Here is a 25924-nt window from a genome sequence, read left to right as displayed (position 1 = left end):
TGCCGAGACAACTTTAAGGCTTCCCTAATGTCCGAGCGATAGAATACATGGCTAGCGAAAGCAAACGGCTAACTGCAACTGCTTCCTATCCGTATGCTGCTGCGATCTACACAGTGGGGCCTGAACTGGCGAGTCTGTGCCTGCCTGTATGCTAGCTCCGTTAGCAAGGACCGATAGCAGCTGTCAAGCTCCCCAGCTGAAAACGTGCTGGGTTTGCTGCCGCTCAGAGTTCATGTAAGTTTAAAAAGGCTCTGTGTTATATTTTCTGTTTCAACCCACCATTGTTGTATTTTTATTGTCAATGGCGTCTAACCCGCGCTTATACTAAGTAGCTTAGCTACACGAGAGCTAGCTTAAAGTGGAGTTTATTCCCACGTTGGTCGAGAAAACTGGAGCTCAACCGGCTAGTACTGTAGCTTACTTCTAACTGATGCAACGTTAGCTCATGTTGAGTGCACAATAGTGAGCTATCCCGAATACACAGTTAATCCAAATGTAGGAGTAAACACACCAAAGTGTTGTAACATTTTCATTTTGTTGTGATACTGGTGATCTTTACTGTTCTAACACGGCAGCCATGGTTTCACTGTCATTATTCATTTAACCTTTTTCTTAAAGTGAGTGAACTGAAAATCAAAAGGTTTGAATTGATACAGAGGGAGATAAAACAAATCTTCACAATAAGAAAAATGTATGGGACATCTGAGACATATGGGACTTCTGAAATTCAGATCTTTTTTTGTAGCATATTAATAGTAACAAAACCAAAGCAATACAGGACTAGTTTATGATCATGTTACAATGTGGTCTTGATTTTGATTGGTTTTGTAATTCTTGAGTATTTCATAATGTGAGCTAAAATTACTCTTAGCCTATCACAGTCTGCCGGTCTTTATCATACCCATGCTTAGACAACTGCTGCAGGATAACTGTCATTGTTCACATACTTTCATGCATACTTTTTTGTATGTGAAAGGCTTAAAATGTGCATCTGTGAATGTTCTTGAGGGCAAATTTAACAAATTGTTGTAGTCGTGAAAGCGGGTTATTACAACAAATACATTTATCACCTGATGTACGATGGCCCAAAGGCACATTTTCCCCAGAATTTAAGCCATTTAGTCAATTAAGAATGGGAAAGTCTAGAACACCCATATGTTTTCTGTTATTATTCATATTCATTTGTTTCTGGGTCTAGCCACTGGGAATTAAGCTGGCAGAAATCTTTGTTACGTGCTCAGCTCAGTGGGACCCTAACGCGCATGCTCTGAGCCAAAATTCCAGAAATGTGGAGAACATCTGGGTACCTCATGGAGGAAGCTTGGATGCCTTTTTGGATCACTGAGCAACTTTTATTCAAATTGAAGAACCATGAACGGTGTTGTGTCCGGTATCCAGTTCTCATTTAGGGCTGTATGATACAGAAACATATCTTATGACAATCATTTTTTCATATCAGTTGTATATTAATGTATAAATATGTGAAATTTAACAAACTTTTAAATATAAACAAAAGAGAACATAAAAAATAGACATATTCACTCTGTTGTAGTCCACCTAGTCTCCCACAAAGAAATGCAGTAGTGTCCTAATGAAGTGGGAAATGAAGCTCATGCATGGATCAGATGTGCGACTTGACTACAAATTTGATGTGGTAGTGAAGTATGACACAGCTGTCTCTCTACACCAGGGGTAGGCAACCTTTCTGATGGCGAGTGCCATTTAAAATTTCCTCAGAAGTCAGTGTGCCATATGATTGCATTAGCAATAAATTTAATAACGCTCTATATTAACAGTTACACACTATATAGAACAACTTTATAAAAGTATATTTGTTCGCAGATGTTGGCAGCTATCAGCGAATAGTTATCAGCTATTTTGAAACAAAAACAAAAAAAAGTTCCATAACAAGAACTCCATTACAGCAAATACAGAAAATACAAATGCTATTTATGGTCTCCTCACAACAATGATAAGAAAAATAAACTGGGCCAATATGGTATGTTTGTTAATACAGAGATACACATGTTAATGTGATCTCTGGTCTCCCACTCAGAGACACAGGTCTCAGAGTGTCCAGCATTCAGACGGCTACCTGAGGACACTCGTGACAGAAAATCTGCTCACACAGATATGTAGAGCCAAATGCTGTCAGTAAGGCCTCTGCAATGTTCTGAAGACAGTTAAACTTGTCAGGTAGTGATGTCCAGCAGGTGACAATGCAAGCTCCATGAACACGCACAGCTGTGGATTCCAGCTACTTCAATGTTATATATATGATTTCTATACATTTTATGTCAGATAAAAACTTTGGTTGTAAGCTTCAGATAATTATTTAATAACAGCCAGACATTTTAAATGAGAATAAGAAAGTATTTCTTTGTGCCCCCCTTTCCCTGTTAATGCCCTACCTGGCCCCCTGGCAAAACTTTGCTAGACCCGCCCCTGCACAGTTACCAGCTGTCAGCTACTTAGAAACAGATCCTGGTCACCTAAAACGTAAACCTGTTTCTCCATCACCTGTTCAGCTCTGATGATTCAGTAAGGACATCTCCTGGTTTCATCTTCATGTTTCCCTCTCACCAGATATACAAACCATCATGACCAGCAGCTTTACAGCTGTGGCTCCAGCAAACATCATCTGATACTAGAAAGTAATATTAAATAAATTCTAACAACAGCTGATCAAGCTTAAACGTGCTGCTGTTGTTTAGCGCGACATCCGCTGGTTTCCTCTTTCTGGCGCAAATAAACAAACACAAGAGAAAAGCCGATCAGCTGATCACTGATCGTTTCATGATTGAAGTAGCAACAGGAGAGGGAGGGGGGAGAGAATGAGAGAAGAAGAGGCAGCTGACAGCGTAACGACAGAATAAATCCAGCGTTGTCTTTTTTTCATTTTAGCTAAAGTACAGGACAAACTGTGTTCCTTTTCAGCTTAATACGAAACGCGTAATATTTTCTCTGAATGAGGGACGATTCCGTCTTTTTACAGGCAACTCTACTAACTAACCTTATGAATAAAATACAGTTCACTATGGTATCACTAACATCAAAGCACCCACCCAGCTGTATAGAAACTCCGTCATGCTAGCTAGCATGCAGTACGAGTTATTGTAACTGACTGTAAAAAGTCAGCACAACAAAAATAAACTCCACCTAAACTTGGTTTGTATCTGACCCAGATAGACTGCAGTCATAACTTCTTACCTGAAGTTCAGTTCACCTGACACTCGGCCGCCTCGGGTCTCTCCTCCTCCTGCCTCCCTTTTCTCTCATCCACCTGCTGGCCTCCACCACTTGCTAATTTTACTGAATCTGAGGAAGCGCCGCCATAGCCACCACCACACAACTGAGTTATTTTTACACACCGACCAGCATCTGGACAAACCACCACCTTTCATTGTTTATACCGTTACAAAGGGAAAAAAAAGTCACCGGGCCACCGAGCAAATGCCCGATGGCCAGTCCAGCATTGGTCATGCCATCAGTTAACCCTTCGCGTGCCAGCTGTGGCACGCGTGCCGAGGGTTGCCGACCCCTGCTCTACACTCTATGTACAGCTTGGAAAGTGCTGCTTGAGAGAGATGTTATGTCCATGAAGTTGGATGTTGAACGGGTCAGTTAGCTGCTTAAATCCGATGTTTTTAAATATTCTTACTGACATAATGTCTTGTCATGGTGTTATCTGCCTTTGTGGAAGCATGGTTTTGACACAGTTTGCAGTGCACCCAGTTCTGCTTCTTTGTCAGACTTTTAATGGCCAAAATATCTCCACACTATCAAGTTACTCTGACGTTTTAGCCATGTCGTTTTCCTTTGAACCTCTGGCAGTGTCCATTGGGTTATCACTCAAGTTTTCCTTAACGTTATCTCTCTCATGCTTAATTTATGGTGCTGCGATTATGTCCGTTTGTGTACATATTTTCCTACGGAAAGCCAGTAGAGAAGGGTTTTCAACCAATGCAAATGTGCTCCAGTGTCGTCGATTGAATGTTGAGTGGCTGACAAGTCTACAGGAACAGGCGAGGGAGTGACACTGTCTACGATTGCACAAAAACTAAAGACAGTGGCTGGAGTGTTAGGGCTGGAGTGGACACTTTTCATTGTCTTTAACAGTCCGTTTCTTTTCAGCTCTGGCTGAAGGACCGACAACATGAATAAGAGTATGCTATAGACCAGTTATACCACATATTTTTGACACTGCACTATTTGACAACTGATGCTCTCTGCAGGTAAATGGACAGCCGGTAGCTGCACACGGACTGCCAACGTAGTAGCACTGCTGGACCATAATTTCCTTTTCACACTCCCTACATACTGGTGTGCATGACTCCAGTAGCCTAAACATTAGTACATGTGCTGCTGCGAGGAGCTTCTCCTAATACGACATCGCTCTAACTCTATTCCAGCCACACGATTGCTGTTCTCACTGGCATTGGCTTTTTGTGTTGTCTGTCAAATTATAGAATGAGTTCTGTTGACTATTTATTGACAATGTCCCATATTGCTATTGAGAAAAGTTATTTCACAATTTTCTATTTTTATCATTTTATCGCCCAGGCCTGTTCAACTTAATACATCCATGGTGGAAATACAGCCTAATCAGATGATACCAGGGAACATGATGCACTCACACTATATAGATAAGCTCCATTATATCTTTTCTAACAACGTGACTGTCAGTGTCCAGAGAAGCAGTTCTGCGCCAGCATGTTTCTAGTGGTGCAGAAGTATATCTTCAAACTTTTCTGCCATTTCTGCCATCTGCCACGCCTCCATTAGAATAGAATAGAATAGAATGCCTTTATTGTCATTATACAGCTGTACAATGAGATACTGAGCATCTCCTACTCAGTGTAAACATGTTTGGGGGGTACAGTTCTGCAGCACTATATACATATGGACAGTATTAACATAGGGAAGAAGATGTGTGTATGTATATATATATATATATATATATATATATATATATATATATATATATATATATATATATATATATATATATATATATATATATAAAATGTACAATTACAAACCGTAAACAATATGTAAAAAATAGTGTTATGTATGTACAGTTGAGTTATTGCACATAGAATTGGTATAAATAGTGGTGGTCCATAGAGGAAGTGGGAAGTGGGGGCTGTGTTATCGGTGCATGTGTGAGTTCAGGGTGGTTATCGCTTTGGGGAAGAAACTGTTTTTGAGTCTGTGGGTTTTAGTGTTGATGCACCTGTAGCGCTTCCCTGAGGGAAGCAGGCTGAACATGTTGAAGCCAGGGTGGGAGCTGTCCTTGATGATGTTTGCTGCTCTGCTGAGGCAGCGGGAGGAATAAATGTCCATCAGGGAGGGAGAGGGCAGCCGATGATCTTTTGTGCTGTCTTGACCACACTCTGAAGCCTCACTCTATCCGCCTTGGTGCAGCTGCGTACCATACCGTGATGCAGTAGGTTAGCAGGCTCTCAATGGACGAGCGGTAGAAGGTCAGCAGCAGGTTGGAGTTCAGCTTGTACTTCCTGAGGACTCTCAGGAAGTGCAGCCGCTGTTGGGCCTTCTTGATGACCGCTGAGATGTGTTCCGTCCAGGAGATGTCAGCAGAGATGAGGACACCAAGGAACCGGAAGGTGTGGACCCTCTCCACACACTCCCGTTGATGTAGAGGGGGCCAAGTCAGTGCTGTGTCTCCTGAAGTCAACAATGAGCTCTTTGGTTTTCTTGGTGTTCAGTGCCAGGTTGTTTTCTGAACACCATGCTGCCAACTTCAGGACTTCCTCTCTGTACTCTGCCTCGTCTCCCTTCGAGATGAGTCCGACTACCGTGGTGTCATCAGCAAACTTGATGATGAGAGTGTTGTTGTGGGCGGACTGCAGTCGTGGGTGTAGAGAGAATACAGGAGGGGCTCAGCACACAGCCCTGTGGGGAGCCGGTGCTCAGTGTGCAGTGGAGGAGAGATGAGGGCCGAGTCTCACAGTCTGGGGCGGTTTGTGAGGAAATCCTTTATCCAGGCACATGTGAGAGGAGGAGGCCAAGATTGACCAGTTTGTTGATGAGGATGTCCGGGATGATAGTATTAAAGGCTGAGCTGTAGTCCACAAAGAGCATTCGGACGTAGCTCTGCCGCTGCTCTAGGTGACTCAGCACAGCGTGGAGGGCTGTGGCGATGGCGTCTTCTGTGGATCTGTTTGCACGGTATGCAAACTGGTGGGGGTCGAATTCTGGGGGGAGGTAATCCTTGATGTGTTGAAGGACTAGTCTCTCAAAGCATTTCATGATTACCGGTGTGAGGGCCACACAGGCGGTAATCATTCAGGCTGGTGATGGGAGACTTCTTGGCACTGGGATGATTGTGGCTGATTTTAGACAGGATGGGATGGCTGCCTGATCCAGTGATAGGTTGAAGAGTCTGGTGAAGATGAGGGTGAGCTGGTGTGCGAATGCTCTAAGTACCTTGCCAGGTACTCCGTCTGGACCGGCCGCCTTTCTGGGGTTCACTGCTAGGAGCACACGTCTGACATCGTGCTCCGTTACAGTGAGTGGAGCGGCACAGGAACCAGGTGAGGATGAGGATGGGAGCAGGGCTGAAGCAGATGAGTGTTGCTGTTGTGGTGTTTCAAAGCGGGCGAAGAAGCTGTTTATTTCCTCTGCCAGCTGCACACTCGAATTCTCTGTTTTCGCAGTGCTGCCTCTGTGGTTGATGATGTCTTGCATTCCCTGCCACACCTCCCATGTGTTGTTGCTGGACAGGTGGGACTCGATGTTCCTTTTGTGGTCTGACTTGGCTTTTTTAATCCCCCTTTTCAGGTCAGCTCGAGCAGCCCTGTACAGAGCTCTGTCACCTGACCTGAAGGCAGCATCACGGGCTTTGAGGAGTGAGCGGACCTCGCTGGTCATCCAGGGTTTTTGATTTGGGAAAACCCGAATGCTTTTGTCCACTGTCACATTTGCAGTACAGAACTTGATGTAGTCCAGTACTGATCCTGTGAAAGTTTCTAGGTCCTGGTGTTCAAATATGTCCCAGTCTGTCTCTGTGAAGCAGTCTTGTAGTTTGTGGAGAGAATTTTTCCGGCCAGGTTGTAACAGTCCTTGTGGTGGGCCTGGCACTGCGCCTGAGGGGGGTGTAGGCTGGGGAGAGCAGGAGGGAAAGATGGTCGGACTGACCGAGGTGGGGAGGGTATGGCTCTATATGCATTCTTGATGTTGGAGTAAACATGATCTAGAGTGTTTTCTCCTCTGGTGGGACATTTGACATGCTGGTAGAACTTTGGGAGTACAGTCTTTATGTTGGCCTTATTAAAGTCACCTGCAATAATGTGAACACCATCCGGATGGGCCCGCTGCTGTTCGTTAATGGTGTTCAGCAGGATAGAGAGCGCCGTGTTTACGTTGGCATCGGGTGGAATGTACACAGCCGTGATGATCACTACTGTTAGCTCTCTCGGTAGAAAAAAAGGCCGGCATCTTACCGACATGTACTCGAGGTTCGGGGAGCAGTGACTGTTTATAATTGTCCCGTTGTTGCACCAGCTTTCATGCACGTAAATACAGAGTCCTCCCCCCCTGCTCTTACCGGAGTCCTTTGTCCTGTCCCAGCGGAGCAGAGTGCGGCCTGCTAGCTGAACGCTAGCATCGGGTATTCCCGGGTGAAGCCAGGTTTCAGTGATAATCAAGGCACAGCAGTCTCGAACATAGCGATTTCCCACTAGTTGTAATTCCAGGTCATCCGTTTTTTGCACGAGGGATCTGGCGTTGGAGAGATAGAGGCTCGGCAAAGGTGGCTTGTGTGGTTTGTTTTTTAGCCTCAGCATAATGCCGGACCTACGGCCCCGCTTTTGCTTCCTCTCCCTCCGTCTGCGCCTCCGCCTAGTCCCGATAACAATCCACGGGGAGCCCGGTGGTCTCGCTATGTGATCTGGGATGTTGTGCGTGCGAAGAAAGTCCAGTCCATTACTCTATATAAGGAAAGTTGTTTGCCTCCAGGTATAGTGGAGAAACTGGTCATGATATTGCAAGATAGAAACCTGCACCTATAAGGCAGGAAAGCAGGAAAAAGTCAGACTTAAGAAACTCAGGCTGAAATAATGGAGCTTCTGAATATTGCAACACTCACTGTGGCTCAAGTGAGAAAAAGTTTGGGCATCAAATATGATATAAAAAAGACTAGTACTACAAGAACACAATATCATATGTGGCTTAATACCAAGAAAGTAAACATAGTACATGTACTGACTGATTGACATTGTACCCAAATAGATTCATATCACATTCGCAGGGAAATAATGAAATTAACATAAACACTCGTACAAATGATTTATGTACAGATTTTTGAGTATCCATTGTTAGTAAATGGGGACCAATGGATCTGCATTGATTAAAAACCAATAGTGTGAGAGAATACAAAGAATTTTAATTTTCTTTATGTAATCAGTTAATTAAAAAAGACTGACTGATTAATTATCTCGTAAGATGTAATGCTTTTGACAGAATTTATATTTGAAAATGCATAATCTGATATAATATCCAATGATTGATAATAGTGGAAAGCCTTAGTATTTCTGTATTGCCATGCTTTCAGTTGATCTCTTCTTCTGAGCACCATTCATTGCAAACTTACTTTTTTTTCTCTCACAATAAAATTATTTCAGAGATTTTTTTGTGTTAAAAAGTACATAGAAATGACCATTTTGGGCAAATATAAGGAAGATGATTGCATGGGTCTTCATAACCAGTAGCTGCATCTGGTGCTAAAGAGTTATACATCTTCATGGTGTCTTTTAAATTAAAATCTGTAGGGCCTTCCAGTGCCTTCAGATGGTGCTGGCACACTGCACTCTGCTTTTAATCACGATGTTCAGGTTGGCAGACAGGTAAGGAAATATCCTCCCACAGTCAATTTCAACTGTGGGAACGAACCATGAAAAGAGGAAACGCTTGTATCCAGACTGGTGTGCTCACACACCAACACCATACCACAGAAAAATGGTGGTTAAATGATAGATTTACATATGTGTTTAAAACCACCTGTGCTGCCTGTGTCTGTGCAGTTATAGCTTTGATATTTTCATTTAAGAGTGGGTCTACAAGCAATATGTACATCTTTATTAAGATACAAGTGCACGTAGCTGGAAGTGCTTGTAACTTGTTAAATACATGCATTTGCCAAACAGAAGAAGAATTGAAGCTTTTCTAATTAGGTCAGGTGGATATATAAGACTGCGTTGCAGGTAATAGCTCACTTCACTTTCTTTTTCTTTTTTTTAAATCGATAACGCATTTCAGCGTAATATCCGTCGCTCCACCGCCTTGATCCTGCATGCGGTACCTCGGCCTCAGGATACATTTCCAGAGGTTATCCAAATGAGATCAGCCTTTTTGTCGCTCTTGTTATTACTCTACCACTGGTCCTGTTTAAATCAATTCAGTTTCTCAAAAAAACAATGCTTTGATCCTTGATTTTATCAACTCCAGCTTTTTAGTGTTTCTAATTTCCTCATCCCCCAACATTTTGTTTTCATCTTGGGCCAGCTGTTGTTTTCCAGTGCCTCCCTGTAATATGTGTAAGACGTTTTCTTCTTCATGCCTCAGCCTTGTAAAAATCCTTCTTTTCCTCTTTCTTCAAGAAGTAATTTGCCAAGTGCAACATTATAAAGGAACATTAGGATAAACAAGCTTAGTATCATTTTATCCAGTCTGGCTTGGAACGTGTCAAGTATTTATTACTTGTTCCTCTCTCTCGGTCAGCATACCTTGTGGATAGAGCTCAAAGACTGTCACTCTAGACAACAGAGTAAAAAGCCCATCAAAATCACATTAGGACTTGGTTTATACTCACTGATGCTGTACTTTATAGAAAACATGTGAAAGTGATTGTTCTTTTTGACATATTCCTATCAGGCAATCAGCACATTATGTAAGATTTATGCATTATTTATAATTATTAATAAACATGTTCTAACTCTGCCACAGCATTATATTATGATACATTACACAGAAAGTACAATGGAGTGCCCTTTTGTCCTGCGCAAAAGATCTGCGGCACAAACCACCTTTGAAATTGCAATGTTCTGTTTTTGTTGAGACTGTCTGAGACCTGTTGACTTAACTCTGTGGTCATTTTGGAAGCTGTAGTTTGCGGTAAAGTTGTACTGGAAAGCAAACCAGTAATTCAAACAGGTCTTTGTTGATGTTTAGCATGGTACTACTACTACTTTAAGGGTGTACTCACACTAGACACTGTTGATTTGCTCCCTGCCTGAGCATCAATGTCCCCTTGTACCACTCCAATACTGGCTTGTGCTATATTTGCCATTAATTTGTGCCTGATTGCACTTCAGTTTATCTTCATTTGTTTTCATACTCATCCTGTTCAATACCTTTAAATCGAGCTCTGGTTTGTTTTTCTCCTTTATGCAGTTCGTTTTTTCTAAGGTGCACTCTATATTTGCAGTCGGACCAAAGCAATATCCCCAGACTTTTTGGGCAAAGTGGTCTTAGTTCAGTTCCAAACAAACTCCAGAGTGGTTCATTTATGGTGAGATTGGGATTCAACCTTGAGCCAAACCAGCTACCAGCTGTATGTTACAGACTTCAGCCTAAACGCCTTTCCATAGCCATGTATGCTTTGCATTTGGGGTAGCTGTGACTCAGGAGTTGGAGCAGGTCATTTACTTATTGCAAGGTTGATGGTTCAATCTCTGGCTGCTCCAGTTTGCCCAGAGTTTTCTTGGGCAAGATGCTGAACCCCAAGTTGTACGATGCATTCATTGGCGTTTAAATGTATATGAATGTGTTCCTGAATGGGTAAATGAGACATGTCGTGTAAAGCACTTGGAGTGTGTGCTATGTAAGAATCAGTCCATTAACCATTGGGTGATGCAGCAAAGTACCATAAACCGCTTATGTGCCAGAGCTTCTGAGATCGTATCACTTGTGCTGACCTTTCCAACCCTCTAACCAGAGTCTCCAAACTGTCCCACATTCTAATTTTAAAACAAGAGGCTTTTGTAATTTTTAAGTTATGCCACCCAAATTCTGGTCTTCCACAGCCTATCAAGTTGGCTGAGTCTGTGATCTGTTTTAAAGCAGATTTTTAGTTTCGCTTTCCCTTCATATTTTCCCCTTATTTTTGGCCACAATTTGCTAATTTTTGCATGTATGGAAGTGTGTATGTTGGAACCGTATGGTTATGTGTCTGCATGTCTGTATGTTTGAACATGTACAGTTATCTTTAATGTGTGGCTGTTATTCAAGCTGTGAAGCAATTTGTAATTCTTTGTTTTGAAAAGTGCTATACAATTAAAGTTTTTTTGTCCTGTCCCAGTGTGGTCAATAAGTGGGCTGAACATTCTTACATGGTTTCTAGAAATGCAGGAAAATTGATTTTCTTTGAGTTTACTTGCAGTTTGTTCTATGTGAAAAGAAACCAAGGCACTTAAAACAGTTAAGTTTACGAATGTATCAACTGATTGAGAGCAGAGTAAACGAACTATAGGTGTGCAAACTCTTCCCTCTTTCATACATTTATGCCTTTGAGATTTGCACTTGCACAACGCAATGAGATTCATTATTTTATGACATTTTGCGGCCTAATTAAAGCAGTTTTTGGAAGTACTGACACGCTGTCCTGTCCTATCCTTATGGGTTTGGCTAGCAGTAACACTGTATGCGTCTCAGGGCCAAGTTACACTTGTCAAACAAACTGGAATTTAGGAGTCAAATGTGCTCAGTCACAGTGTTGTGAGTACACCCTGATATACCTGTATTCTTACTTTGTTCACACTATACAAGTTAGTGGCTCAATGTTGGAGTGGTTAGCACATTTGCCTAACATGCAAAAGACCCCTGATTTTAGACCAGAAGGAGGCAGAAACCCAGCCTCGGGGTGTCACAAGCTAGTGTACTCACAGCGTTGGTTCCAAGCCTGGATAAAAGGGAGGGTTGACTCAGGAAGGGCATCCGACATAAAATCTGGGCCACATCAAATTTGTGGATCCAGCTGTTGTAGCAACCCCTTAAAAAATAAAGAAATAGCCAAAAAGTTGAGGTACTTGACCCCAAGTTGCTCATCAGTGTCCCACGCAGTCTGAATGTGTGTGAAAACACTTGGGTAGAAAAAGCATAGAAAAAAATTGCTTGTATGAATTGGTGTGAATGGGTAAATGAGGCATGTTGTATAAAGTCCTTTGAGTGCTCAGAGTAGAAAGTGCAATATAAAAACCGTTTATTGAACACTTCCTGCAGAGCTAACATGTATAATATTTGGATTACAGCAATCTCAGGATGCTGGCTGCCTTCAGTATTCACCAGAAGTCTTCATATTGCATTTGTGTTTTTGACTGTGTGCTTGTTGTTTTGGTTTGGTTTTGTTTTAGGTTTTTAGCCCGCTCATTGATCAAAATGTCGAGTCACAACCCTTTGTTAAGGCTGGAGCAGCGGGCAGCTGAGGCCGATCAGCTCATTGAGTACCTCAAACAGCAAGTCCAGCTACTGAAGGAGAAAGCAGGTAAGACAAGCTTATACACTTTTGTATAAAAAATTTGTCATTTACCTTAAGTATGTAGGGATTTATGTTTATGTTTCTTTTACATTCAGTTTTTGTCGTTTATATCACCACTTACTTGCAATAAAAAAACAAACAAACTTTTAAATAGTTTCAGCTTTTTAGGGAAATATATTTCCACATTTAGCCTCTCCAACACTGATGTTCTGGGCAAACAAAAACATTGGGCACTGCTATGCCTAAATGCAAATACCAGTCTTTGGGGTGGTAAATTATTGCATACTGGTTTATAATGAAGTTTGTTTGATTTTCTAATTTTTTTTAGATTGGTTGCATGCAAAAAGTCCCTATACATGCCACTCCAGTGCCATTAACCTGTAATAAATAATAAAATGTTGCGTTTCTGGTTTTTTATTTCTCCTTTGTTATTCTCATGAAATAAACAAAGTTTTTGGGGGGAAAAAGCAGATGTTTACAAGAAACGTCGAATGAGCATTTACATTTTTTTCTCTTCTGTTAACTCATAGGTGCTGCATTTATTTATAAGGTTTGCCATAAATGTACAGTCTCAAAACTGAAACTCTATGTTAATTTTGTGGGGATTTTACATTCAATTGTGTGCTGACTAGTAACAAGAATTTGCCTTACTGCAGTTCTCCAGGCCAGCGTCAGAGAGGAGAAGAAACTGATGGTGGAAAATGCCAAATTAAAGAACGACATAGAGGAACTTAAAAAGCAGCTGCTGGAGAAAGAAAAGAGAAGAGGAGGTATGTTGACTTTTTGTTCCCGGCAAGGCTTCCATCACAGATTAAATGTTTGTCTTCAAAAAGACCTTGATGTTGTTATCCTTTATATCTAGTTTTTGAAGCAGTTGTGCGCACCCGCCTGAGGACCATTTGATGTTAGTTGTTGCTCATTAGAGCGTTTGTTTGGTTTGTGCTATCAATGATAACATCTTGTGCATTCTCGCCTTAACCTATTATAACCAGCTCATTTTTGGGGGGGTTATAAAATAACCATACTGGTTCAAAAATTCCCCGTTACATTGTGGGAATAACATGTGTGCCAACTATTGCACTTATGACATATATTGACATTGAGAGGTAAACAGCTGAGGCCATTTAATGCTTTCCAGAAAGAAGATGCAGGAATAAAAGAGGGCTGGAAGAAATAAGTAATTTATCCTTGCTCAAAAAGCTGGATATGTTTTGGAGTGTCGAAGGAATGTGTTCCAATAAACTCTAGACAATGTTTTTCCACACAGTATATATGATTGTGATGTTTAGTTTTGGGGTTTCTTGTCGATGGCTTTAAGGTGACTCAAAATGGCTCAATCAAAACATGGATAAATATAAAGGTTTTTGAAAGTCAAAGAAATTCCTCCGCTTTGGATATCTGCCTGTAGGGGAGGTATGTTTTCAGTGCCTTTTTGTCTGTTTGTTTTGTTCTGTCAACGAGATTACACAAAATCTACCAAGCTACGTTTAATTAAGCTCGGTGAAGAAGTTAGGAATGACCAAAGGAAGAACGTGTTCAATCCTGATGAAGATGCAGATCGTTTTTTTTAGATAACTGGAAAACTGGGCATAGGCATTGATTGAAAATGCTCATGTGAAGAAGGATTTTGATGAGAAACTCTGCATATTGCAGAAAAATAAATGTCAGCCTGAAAACCAGATTTCTAAAATTTATCATGAAATGTGAATTATATCGTTTGAATGGTTGCATTTCTGGTCAGCACGCATACATTTTTTCATTTTTTCACTCAGTGACTGTATCTTATGTAATATTTTGATAGAGAATGGAAAAATTGGTTTAAATGTGGAAAAAACCTCGAGAGGAAACTTAATGGGAATGTTAAGAGTTTTAGAGGTTGTTGCCTGTAATTCCAAGGTAAACCGGAAAGGTCCTGATCTCAGGTCCCAACATAGAATTAAGGTAATTAAAAGCATTATGGTGACGGTGGTGTGCCTGCAGACCGATGTTTGTCAGACATAGACACTGGATTTTGTAGGAATTCAAACATCAGGCGCCTGAAATGAGGGGTTACTTGTTCCTACAGAGTTATTGTCGGACATTGTTCCCTGCTTTATGGTTCCTTTTCCTTGTTTCCATCAACTTGGACACTGTGATTTTCCCATCAAAACAGTTTGCATCAGGAGAGCAATCCTCCCACTGGGTGTGTAAATAAAGCACCCCCCTATATCATTTCATCATATTATGTTGATGCAACCAGCTCTGTGCATGAAAAGGGTCAACTAAGAAGTTGTGTATGTGAAATTTGAATTTTCTCCATTTTGTTCCAGTGCAGCTTTGTGTTCGTTAATTCATTCACATCTGATTTGAGAAACATGGAGTGCGTTCAGATGATATCAGCCACAGAAAAAATTAGTCAATTATTAATCACATACGTTTTACTAATATTTTGCATCTGTTCTTTCTGTAGTGCTTGATGTTCCCATGCCATCAAGTGCCACCACTGTCGAGTGCAATTCAAAGCCCACTCCTCCTAAACCCTCTGGTCCAGCACCTTCTGGTTCAGCACCCTCTGTTGCTGCCGTCAAGGACATCTCTCCTAAAGATGAGGCTAAAAAGAAGAAGCCTGAGAAAAAAGGTAAAAGGAAAAAAAACCTGTTACATGATGAGGTGTTCTTATGAATCCACTGATGTTTTCATATGTTCTGAAATCATAATCGAAGCTGTTCAACTTTTTCAGATCTTCCACATGGTGGTATTTATGTCTTGTATCTATTTTCATTTTGGTCATTTGTTTACATACAGTTTAGGCAGACCATGAAGCCAAGCTCAACCGCAATCCTGGCAGATCAGCAGATGCCAAGCTGCCTTAACTTTAAGTTGCTTTAGCTCATCTGCAGTTGCTGGACATCTGCAAGCTGCTTTGCAGCCCACCTCCACCCTAGCTTCTCCATTCATACTCAGTCTGACTTAATCAGTGCGGCATTTGCTGTCACTGATAACTGCTTAGTTCTCTATAGGGGGTCTTGCACCTCTTCACCATCCATCCATTTTCTTTCACGTGTCTAATTCAGGGGCTGGAACCTATACCAGCTGGCATAGGGCGAAAAGCCAGGTACATCTGCACACATCACTAGTCTATCTCAGGGCTAACATAGAAAGGCTGATCATAGAAAAGACCCTCATGTTGTTCACCCTCATATTCAAATCTATGGCCAATTTGTAATTACAAATTAACCTTATGCCATGCATAAGTTTTTGGACCGTGGGAGGAAGCTGGAGTATCTAGAGAGAACCCACGCAAGCAGAGGTAGAACATAAAAACACCACATAGAAAGGCCTCAGGTGGGATTTGAAACTAGGACCTTGTGGCTACGAGGCAAAACTGGTAACAAACATCTTTCTCTATGTAAATGTCTAATATCAAGGGAAAATGAGAATTGTCTGCACATGTGGTCTGTTTTTAATCCTTAATGGTTCCGCAAAGCACTTTACAGTATGTTCCTTACTGGCCCATTCACGCACACACGGACACATCAGGTACAATTGGATGAAAACCAACTTGTCCAAGGACTTTTATTATGTAGTTGGGTCTGGGATCACTCCCATTAGTGGACAACCCACTCTACCACCTGTTCCATGGCTGCCTCATAGCCACAGCCTGTTAATGGATCCAAGATTTCAGGCTCCGCAGGACAATATCCAATGAAGTTTGATTTGTTTGGAATTTGTAAACCACATATATGACAAGACATCTTTGTGCAATGTCACAGCTAATTGGATTTAATTTGAGCGTAATTTAATATTAATGTTTCATGGATGTGCGTCATTTGTGTACTTTATTATGAAGTTAAACCGTTTTACATTTATGACAAGTTTACAGTACAAAACAAGAAAATCCGTGCCATAAACCTGGATTAATTAGCAGTAAAACAAATATTTATTCCTCTTTCAGGAAATCCTGTTTGACCTAATTGCGAGGGCTGCAGCATACACACAGGCAAGAGTCAGCTCTGGGTGTGTTCATGAGGTTACTATTTAAAAAGACACTGACAAATTCATTGGAGCTTCTGGCTTTTCTCACATCCAGACCTCAGAACTGTTCATAAAAATGGTGACTTGGTCTTTACTTCATTCAAACAGTTATCACTAGCTAAACTATAAAAGCACATGTGCAGCTTCAAAGGCGTTTAAGTAATGTTACGGGACTGTCCTGTCATCACAGTAGAGAAACAATAACTTGGCGTAAAAGCGATAAATTAAAATTAAATGCAGGTTGCAATTTCTATACTTTAGAGCTATTTTGGCCTTTGAGGAATGATAGAAGACTGAGATGATTTCATCACAGCACGGTGAAGGAAAGCTGCTTGACCTCTAGAGAGTAGCATTCAGTGGCACTTTTCTTAAACCAAACTTGGGTATTGATATTGTCAGTAGGTCGAAATATGTCCTCTGTAATCCTGCGAATATGTGAAAAATATCCCCTCACCAAAATTATTTCCCAAGTAAAAGAATTTGCAACACAGCTTCTCCAAACATCTTAGTTTTATTTTGGATGCTTACATTATTTTACTTTGCACAAGGAAACAAAATGATTTCAGCCTGCAGTTGTCTGTTGTAGTTTTAAACTAGTCTCACACACGTCTCCTGAGCAGTGCCAGCCCATTCTTCTTTGCCGAATCTCTTAAACTCCTCCAGATTTGATGGTCCTTTGGCATGGACCTTGATCTTCAGTTCACCCCACAGCTTTTCAATGAGATTCAAGCCAGGGCTTTGTGCAGGCCTGTTAATACCATTCACTTTGGTCTTCTGGAGGTAGTTTTTTTTACCAGGAATGACATTTGTTTTGGATTGTTGTCGTGTTGGAAGACCAAGTACAACCCAGACATAGTTTTGCTGCTGACTGCTCAAGGTTTTCTTTGAAAATCTTCACACGTGCTTCTTTCTTAATGATTCCTTCCAGTTTAACAAGATTCCCAGATCCAGACGTGTGAAGTGTCACCACAGCATAATATTCCCACCGTTGTGTCACAGTGTGGAGACGGTGTTTTTTTTCTATGCTTTTTCCTTTTTCTCTATGTAAACCTAAACCAATTCCTTTTGTTTTTGGCATGATGTTTCATCAAATGACAGCTAAAAACCTTAAATTTTTTTATACTGTATATTATTGGAGGATAACCCTCATTTTTAACTTGATTTTGAAGGCTTTGAGTTTCACAAAGTTAAAGTTCATTGCTGCACAGCAGTTTGTTATGCTATGGCTCAATATATTGTCTGTTTTACCTTTTTATTACTTGTTGTCTTATGTGCAGCACTTTGTGTTTCAGTCTAAAAAGGTGCTATATAAATAAAATTTTGTGTATTTGTTTAATGGTCTGTTTTTCAGCGGAGTAAATAATATCGGCACCGGTCATTTTAGTTTTTTTTACTAAAATTATTCTGTTTTTGTGTGCAAACAGAAATTATTTATGCTTTGTAAAGAAAACTGCTATGTTTAGAAATGTTATTTCATTGGGGGGCTAATAATTTTGTCCTCATCTATATGGTTCACATGAGGCACATGCCAGACACTCCACCCCTGAGGCCTGTCATTGGTGGACTTTGTGGAGTCTGACTTAATTTCCTTCTATAAATGGAAACGTACATTGGTGATATTGTTTCAGCTATGGTTTGTTTTCTGCAAGATTCCATGAGAAGTCACCAGTTGGCTGAAAATATTCTCAATGCTTTTAAATAAATATTTCCTGTAATATTATTCACATTTATACCATGAAAACTGTGACAGATGTGTTTCTTCGGCAGATGTTTCCTTTAATACATGATGAATAGCTACTGTCTGACTTTCCTTTTAAAAGCATTTTTGGCACTGAAATGTGTCATTTTAAATTAAACCATGTTCCTGTACACTCGTAGCGTGAATTTATTTTTATTTTTTTTTTTTATTTCTGCAGGAGAGAAAGCCGAGAAGAAACAGGCTGCCCCGAGCCAAGAGGATGCCAAGGTGGATGTGTCTCGTCTGGACCTGCGTATCGGCCGTATAATCACTGCAGAGAAGCACCCGGACGCTGACAGTCTGTATGTGGAGCAGGTTGATGTGGGAGAGGCTGCCCCCAGAACAGTGGTCAGCGGACTGGTCAAGCACATACCTCTGGACCAGGTATTACTCCTTCAGACAAGATAAAAGTTTTCCTGTTATAAATAAGATTAGAGAAAATATGTGTTTATGATAAAGTGAAGGGGTTTTATTTGCTTACAAATTATTTAGATTTGTTTCATTACAGCTCCTAAAGTAAAATGTTTATTAGAATTTTATTAGATAAACAAAGATACGACAAACAACAAAACCCAACAAGTCGAAATACCTTATTAATCTAGAAGCAGAACATAATGGAAAAATTTCAAATTAATTTTGCATAATGTGTTGGTATTAGTTACACTAAAATAAAAACAAGTATTCAAAAACAGAGCGCTCGCTGAAACAGACTGACGGGCTCATCGGCTGCATTTTAAATTGACCTCAAAGCTGGATACAGCAAAATAATGTGTTAAAATCTCTTTTTTATTATTGCAGAAGTACAATAGTGAAAGTTTCTGTGTGCACTTCACTGGACCTGCAGCCTCTCGTCCTCACTGCTCCACCTCAGTTTGCAGCCATTCACGTACTAAACTTTGTTTGATTCAGGGTCTGTGTTCCAGATTTGACTCCTTATTTGCTCGGATTAGCTCTCCACACTCTGGATTCTCTTCTCAGCTCAGCTACAAGTGACCAGTCTTTTATGGAAATGCTGTTTTATAACATTTCTGTACTTTCTCCAGCTTTCTAAAACTCCAGAGGCATGAATCAAAAAACTGTGCAACAGCAGAATGAGTGATTTTAGATTCATATAGCAGGCCTTATGATTGTAGGATCTTTACCTTATAATGTAAAACGGATTGAGGCAACTGTTGTTATGATTTGGTGCTATATATATATATATATATATATATATATATATATATATATATATATATGAATTGAACTGAATTTATTAAAAGATGTCCTACATTTTTTAGAAAAAAAGGCCTAATTTTCTTAGATCTGGGATGCATCATCTCAACAAAATCCTTTTTTTTTTTTTTTTTTTTTTTTTTCTTCTTCTTAGTTTTTAGGGAAACTGTCTTTTGTCTGCTTTTAAATTGTGGTAAACCTCAGAGGTCTCCTGGGTTTTTGCTTCCTTTGGTTATTGAAATGAGGCAAAGAGACCATAAAGCCTTGGATGCAGTCATTTCGAATTAGAGCATTGGAATTAGCATTATTGTTTCTGATGTATTATGAAATTCTCAGTCCTGTCCTCAAACAAATCAAATTCTTTTTAGCCAAAGGAATTGGATATAATTTGTTGTTCCTCTTTCTCTTTGTATGCAGATGCAGAACCGCATGGCAGTCCTGCTGTGCAACCTGAAGCCAGCCAAGATGAGAGGAGTAGTGTCGCAGGCTATGGTCATGTGCGCCAGCTCGCCGGATAAGGTTGAAATTCTTGATCCTCCTAGCGGAGCAGTGCCGGGTGACAGAGTTACTTTCCAGGGCTTCCCAGGTATGGTTACTCTCGTCACTTAAATTTACCTGCACAAAAGAATATGCTGATCCAACAGAATTGAGGATTTTATCTTGAAACTATTTCCAGACAAGCAAGCACTAGGGATGCCTCCTCCATCACTCGCTGACTACCGGTGATAGTCACTGACTTTAGTTTGAAAAAATTTCCCAGTCTCCTATCCACAAAATGCCTCTGTGTTTGGGAATTGAAGGGTGTCGCTGAACCCTTTCACTGCCTGAAACAACATGGCGGTTTGAGCATTCATTACTATGAAGACACCAATCACAATTTGTTTTTAGACCCCACTGAAAGCTCTCATTAGCAGACCGCTTGTTTCTGTTTGTTGGTGGCTAAATGGCCTGTGACTGCTGCTTCGACAGGCTAATCAACACTCCCTGCTTGCAGCGTAACGTGATCTTTTTTATTGTCAGTTGGACAGATAATTACCTTTGTAAGCCCAAATGATTTAAATGAGTTTCGAGAAAAGAACACACGACCCCCACTTCCTATCTATTAACTAATCAGCAAGACCATGTAGGAGTCAGGTTCCTTTCCTCTGAAGTTTCCCAAACACTTTCCAGGATATATGACCTGAGACGGCAAAAAAAACCAAAAAACAAAAAAATCACAAAATAAATTTGCAAAGCTGAATATGATGAAGGAGTTCACAATAACAATATTGGGAGTTCACTTTTTTTGAAATGAAGTATAATCAGCCTCAGTCTATGGTCCAAGAAAGGGTATTAGAGTTAAGGGACACTAAATACTGCAACATGCATGGGATGTGAACACGAATGGGTGTCTTTCTCTATGCGTTAGCGCTGTAACATACTGGCGTCCCGAAGGGAGGGGGAGAACCTCAAATGAGCACTGACAAAAAAATTTAAAGAAATATATACAGGAAACATCTTTAGTTTTTCATCTTTGGTGAGTTTAAAATCGCAAAGTAGTCTGTGCATGTTTACCACAACTCACTTGTCTGCTTGACTAGTGCAAACGGGTTTGTGTTGTTTTGAACTTCTTTAATTGAAACTAAACTGAAACATGCAGACACCCTCCGGAAATAAAATTACACAAAATGGAAAAGAAGAAATATTTTTAAAAAATCTGAGACTTTAGAAAAATAAATAAATAAAACTAAGAAAAAATAAAAAACGAAAAATATAAAGAACTATAATAACTCTTGCCTCAAGTGCAGCAGGCCACATGCATCCGCACAGGCTTTCAGCTGTGCCACTTGAAAAGCGTTCTTACTCATCGTGTCCTCTTTTTAACCAGAACATTTTTATGGATGTTACATTAAAAAAGTTCTGTTCTAACCATCCTCTAAAATGTGGTTAATGAGAAAACAAAAGGAGTGGAGAACCGGGAAAGATGGGATTGGGAGGTTTTTTTGTGTGTGTGTTTTGGTTTTTTTTGGTTTTTTTAATAATAACGTTTTGTTAAAAAAGTCAGGGAAGTTTTTAAAATACAGTGAAACGAAGGTGAAAAATAAAGCTGTCCTTTATTTTCCTCCTATCAAAACTCTATAGCAGAGTTTCAGTTGAAGACAATTAACTGCTGGTGTGGGTAGATGGCTGGCAATTGTTCACATTTCCCCCAACTAATGGGGCCCAGTACTTCTGCTTGAACTTAAGAATGTACACAAGTGGCTCATCAAAACCTCTTTCACGCTTCTGATCAAAAACTGATTGTTGCCACTCTTGGGTTGTAAACCAACAGAAATTGCTGCCCTGAGAAATGAAACACATTTGTGTCCTCGTAGCCCAAAATGGTTGTGTAGAGTGGAAAAAGTCAACACCAGACAGAAGTCAGCCAGTACCGGCTATAAATTTTCCTCAAATGCCAAGCAACATCAAAAACAAGGGCATCATAAAATGAGAACCTCACCTAATTGTTTCCCTTGGATTCATATTTTGATTCTGAGAAATTCGGTTTAGATGTTTTGAATTACAAGACCAAATGGCCTTTTTCAAAAAGCGGATGTTCTAATAGCACATGACATAAAGTCAAACATTCACAATTCATGTGGTAGACATAAAATAAGGATTAGCTGGATAAATCATGAAATTACGTATTGTTGGTCAGTTGCTCACACTTTCATGGTTTCAAGTTCTCCAGGGCTCGTTTTTATATTCATAAATGAACCCTCATAATTTCAGAGAAATGTGCTTGCTTGTTATTTGTATACACAACCACAGAAACCCTGTATTTTCTATTAGCAAAAGTAGGCTCACTTTATTAACAGAACCCTCTGTATGTTTCAGTAAAAGTGTCAGCTGAATGATAATAGCATTTGAAAAAACCAACAAAGTAATTATGAGGTTCTTTGTTTTGTTTTGTTTTCGTGTCATCATTGCCGTCTTCGGGACCAATCTGGCATCTTTTCAGTAACAGCTGGTGTATTATGCCACATCGGAGACAGTATAAAAGATGGATTATACCACAGCAACTTGGTGAAGTCCCATTTAAAGGCCTCAAGCTGAGCGTTTATGCTGTAGCTCTCTTGATGTTTTGAGACGTGATGAAAGAGGGGTGGATCCGATTGTTAAACCACAGATTCATTTGGTAACTTTCTGACTTCTAATGGCTTGTGATTGACAAGCCACTCAGCATAACCGCTTCTTTTTCTCTGGCTTTAATAATGACCAAACTTAAGACTCAGTCAAATAGACCTACAAATTACCAGTCGCTAGGGAAATATATGTATTCCCTACGCCAACCATGTATGAGAATTTAAATTTTAGTTGTACCACAGTCCATACCACATCGTTGATAATCATTTGACATATTGTTTCTTATCATTTTCTGTCCTAAAAAAATTAACTTTACCTCAGTGTGCACTTTGTTTTATATTTGGTTATGCATTTGTATTTATTCTCACTCCAAGCTCTGCAGAAGATTCTCTGTGTACTCAGACCTAGTGTATGCATACAAATGGAAAAATAAAAGATTTTATCTTTATCCATCTTTATTTAGCATTGCTGGAGTTCACAAGTATTTCAGAGTGTTACATGATCTCTTGCCAGACTATATTCCTGGATGACTGGGGCTTGAAAAAATGGAAATAGCAGTTTAGCCCATAATGTTTTCTGAGTTCACGGAACAAGGGAATCAAGTGCCCATTTTTCTATGGACTCCTGTAGGCAGTTTTTTGCAAACAGAGAGGGTTGCTGCCAGCGCGCCTTTACAAAAGATGAAGATTTAAGCCAATTCTGATTTGTCTTCATCATTCCTCAAGCTACGTCCATGTTTTATACTTTCTATGTGCTCATTAAGCAGTGCAGATGCCAACATGTTCTTACTTGGATACAATAAAGCTCCCGGATAATGGGTTCTGACAGAAAGTGTGGGTCTTCACACATTTTCCCCCCGTTTTGGATCAACCTTTAAAGCTGACATGAGAAATCATGTTTAGAAATGATTAGATAGGTCACAGTTTGCAACAGCTGTAACCCATCTGGTTTTAAGGGATACCTAAAAATCTAATGCAAAGACATGGAACATCACAATAAAAACATAAACTCGTAGTCTTTGAAAATGTGCTTCACATGAGCAGAAAATAAAAGATGAAGTCTAATATTTTCTTTTGATTGCAGGTGAACCTGATAAAGAGCTGAACCCCAAGAAGAAGGTGTGGGAGCAGGTTCAGCCAGACCTGCGCACTGATGACCAGTGCGTCGCAACCTACAAGGGAGCTGCGTTTGAAGTCGCTGGCAAAGGAGTGTGCAAAGCTCAAACAATGAGCAACAGTGGAATCAAGTAAACTAACAGAGCTGCTAGAGGAAAAAAAACCCTCAGTGTTTACTTTGCAATCATCTTCAGTGATGGATGGTGGAAATGGAAGTAAATGCTTTGAAGATGTTCAATAAAGGGTTTTGAAAAGTCCTACGAGTCTGTCCCTTGACTTTCAGGTCTTGACACAGTCATGGTCTATAAAGTGTAATCAATATTGTTGTGTTTATGGTTTAATTCTCCAGGTTTTGTCTTCCCCCAAGACATATTAGCTTGATTGTGCTTTGATTTTGCGGATGTAACTCTACCAAACTGGACTCCAACTAGTTTTGAGCATTTTAATGAGCTGGAAAGGAAATGGGGATGTTATACTGCAAAACCTCAACATATATCAGCTGCTTAAGCGTCTTTCAGAGGCTACCTAAATGGCTCTCAGCCCTGGCACTTTAATCTAATGGTCCACTATTATTAGCTCCACCGTTGCCAGTGCCCTGTGCTTTGTTTATTGTCGTCTTGAAAGTCTACCTTCCGCCAGAAGTATCCGTCTTCCCGAAAGAAACGGAGCTCTGCACCAGAGCCTTTAATGTTACATCAACAGTAATTAAGGCCATCCACACTACAGAAACATCTGTCATGTTTTTAATGCAGGCCATCACAGTCTGAGTCCTATTCTCAAGCACTCCAGAAAGTATGTGCTCAATTTCAAGCACAATTTTCCAAGGTTTGTTTTGCTGTATGGTTAGTGAGTTGTGATGGAGTCAAGAATTAAAAATCAACAACAACTGGATACCAGTGGGGTTTTTTTTTTTGGGGGGGGGGGTTCATAACAATGAATCAAACGGAGACGGCATGATTCACACTGAAACTACGGTAAGATATTACATAAACCTGGAGCTTAGCTGTAGCTAACAAACTTATGCTGTAGAGGGATGTTTGTAGTTCAGTTAGTTTATCTGCTGATTGTAAAGGGATAATTTTCATCTGTTGTCAGTGGCCAAAAAAGTCACCTAAAATTAAAATAAAATGACATTTAACTATAATAAGGGAAGCGACTGGGATCAACAGCAACTCAGCCATGAAGTGCACAGAGGTTGAGGACTTATACAGAGTCAGTTGCTAGAGACCTTCAAAGTTCACATGGCCGTCAGATTACCTCAAGAACAGTGGCCGAGCAGCTGCACCCAAGCCTTAAATCACGAAGCACAATGGTGATGGAGTGTTGGATGTAGTGCTATAAAGCATGCTGCCACTGGACTCTCAAAAGTACCATACCATGCAGAAAAGTACCATCAGATTTTGACCCACCATGCAATGCCATCCTGAAAATATCTGAGTAGCAGAGGCTTAATTTTTCAGCATAACAATGATCCCACTGCCAATGCAGTAAAAGCATCCTGCATAGAAAAACACAGTGGAACACCATCAGACATGGATTGGCCTCCACAGAGCCCGCACCTCAACATTAATGAAGCAGTGTGGGATCGTCTTGACAGAGAACAGAACAAAAGGCAGCCAAGATCCGAAGAAAAGCTTTGAATGTCCTTTAAGAAGACTAGAGAACTATTCCTGAAGCCTGCCTCAGAGAGTTCAAGCTGTTCGAATTATAAAAACTGTATTTTTAACTGAAGGGTTTTTTTTAAATCCTGAAGTCCTTTTCCCTATTTTCCTGGGAAATGAAATAAGCAGGATTCTTGCACAGGATTTTAGAGAGTGTAATCTTTGCAGCAGGTAAATCTGCAAATTTTACCACAGTATGAGTGGTACCTCACAGCATATGGACTTTAATGGCTGGACCTAGTTATAGATGCTTCACATTTTCTTTTTGGAGATCCAGAACATATATTTTTGTTGAAGCAAACATCTCAGCTATTAGACAGTGTGGCATGGCGGTCACATGCTTATAAATGGTTTTGCTTGTCACATTCAGAACCCTTGTATGCCTCAAGTAAAATAACTGTTTGGAAATCCTCAAGGAGAAAAACCTGTCATTTGGGTTTAGGTGACATAGACAGCTCTACAAAGTGACCCCTGCTAAAATGTACACTCACTTAAACCACAGTGTTCTATTTGGGTTTTGTGCAGCCGCAAGGAGTGTTGCAATCTGAAGGAAAACTCTCTCCGTGTTTGTTTTCAGGCA

General features: G+C 40.3%; 1 protein-coding gene across 1 annotated transcript; it reads left to right on the top strand.

Moving 5' to 3' along the window:
* Positions 1 to 80: 80 nt before the first annotated feature.
* On the top strand, positions 81 to 23940 carry aimp1a (aminoacyl tRNA synthetase complex interacting multifunctional protein 1a). Its single transcript, XM_031752247.2, has 7 exons — positions 81 to 234; positions 12372 to 12502; positions 13153 to 13266; positions 14946 to 15113; positions 18427 to 18632; positions 19881 to 20049; positions 23652 to 23940. Exons 1-7 carry the CDS (start codon positions 149 to 151, stop codon positions 23816 to 23818), a joined length of 1041 nt encoding a protein of 346 aa, XP_031608107.1. The 5' UTR covers positions 81 to 148; the 3' UTR covers positions 23819 to 23940.
* The last annotated feature ends 1984 nt before the right edge of the window (positions 23941 to 25924 follow it).

This window comes from Oreochromis aureus, linkage group 6 (genome assembly GCF_013358895.1).
Source record: "Oreochromis aureus strain Israel breed Guangdong linkage group 6, ZZ_aureus, whole genome shotgun sequence".
Classification (NCBI taxonomy): domain Eukaryota; kingdom Metazoa; phylum Chordata; class Actinopteri; order Cichliformes; family Cichlidae; genus Oreochromis; species Oreochromis aureus.
This window is presented reverse-complemented; position numbering and strand designations above follow the sequence as displayed.

Bases quoted from the DNA above. Each gene is read 5' to 3' on its own strand.
- aimp1a (XM_031752247.2), top strand. From the start codon at position 149: ATGCTAGCTCCGTTAGCAAGGACCGATAGCAGCTGTCAAGCTCCCCAG. The intron at 15,114-18,426 runs GTAAAAGGAAAA...TTATTTCTGCAG, and splicing joins GAAGAAGCCTGAGAAAAAAG to GAGAGAAAGCCGAGAAGAAA. The intron at 18,633-19,880 runs GTATTACTCCTT...CTTTGTATGCAG, and splicing joins AGCACATACCTCTGGACCAG to ATGCAGAACCGCATGGCAGT.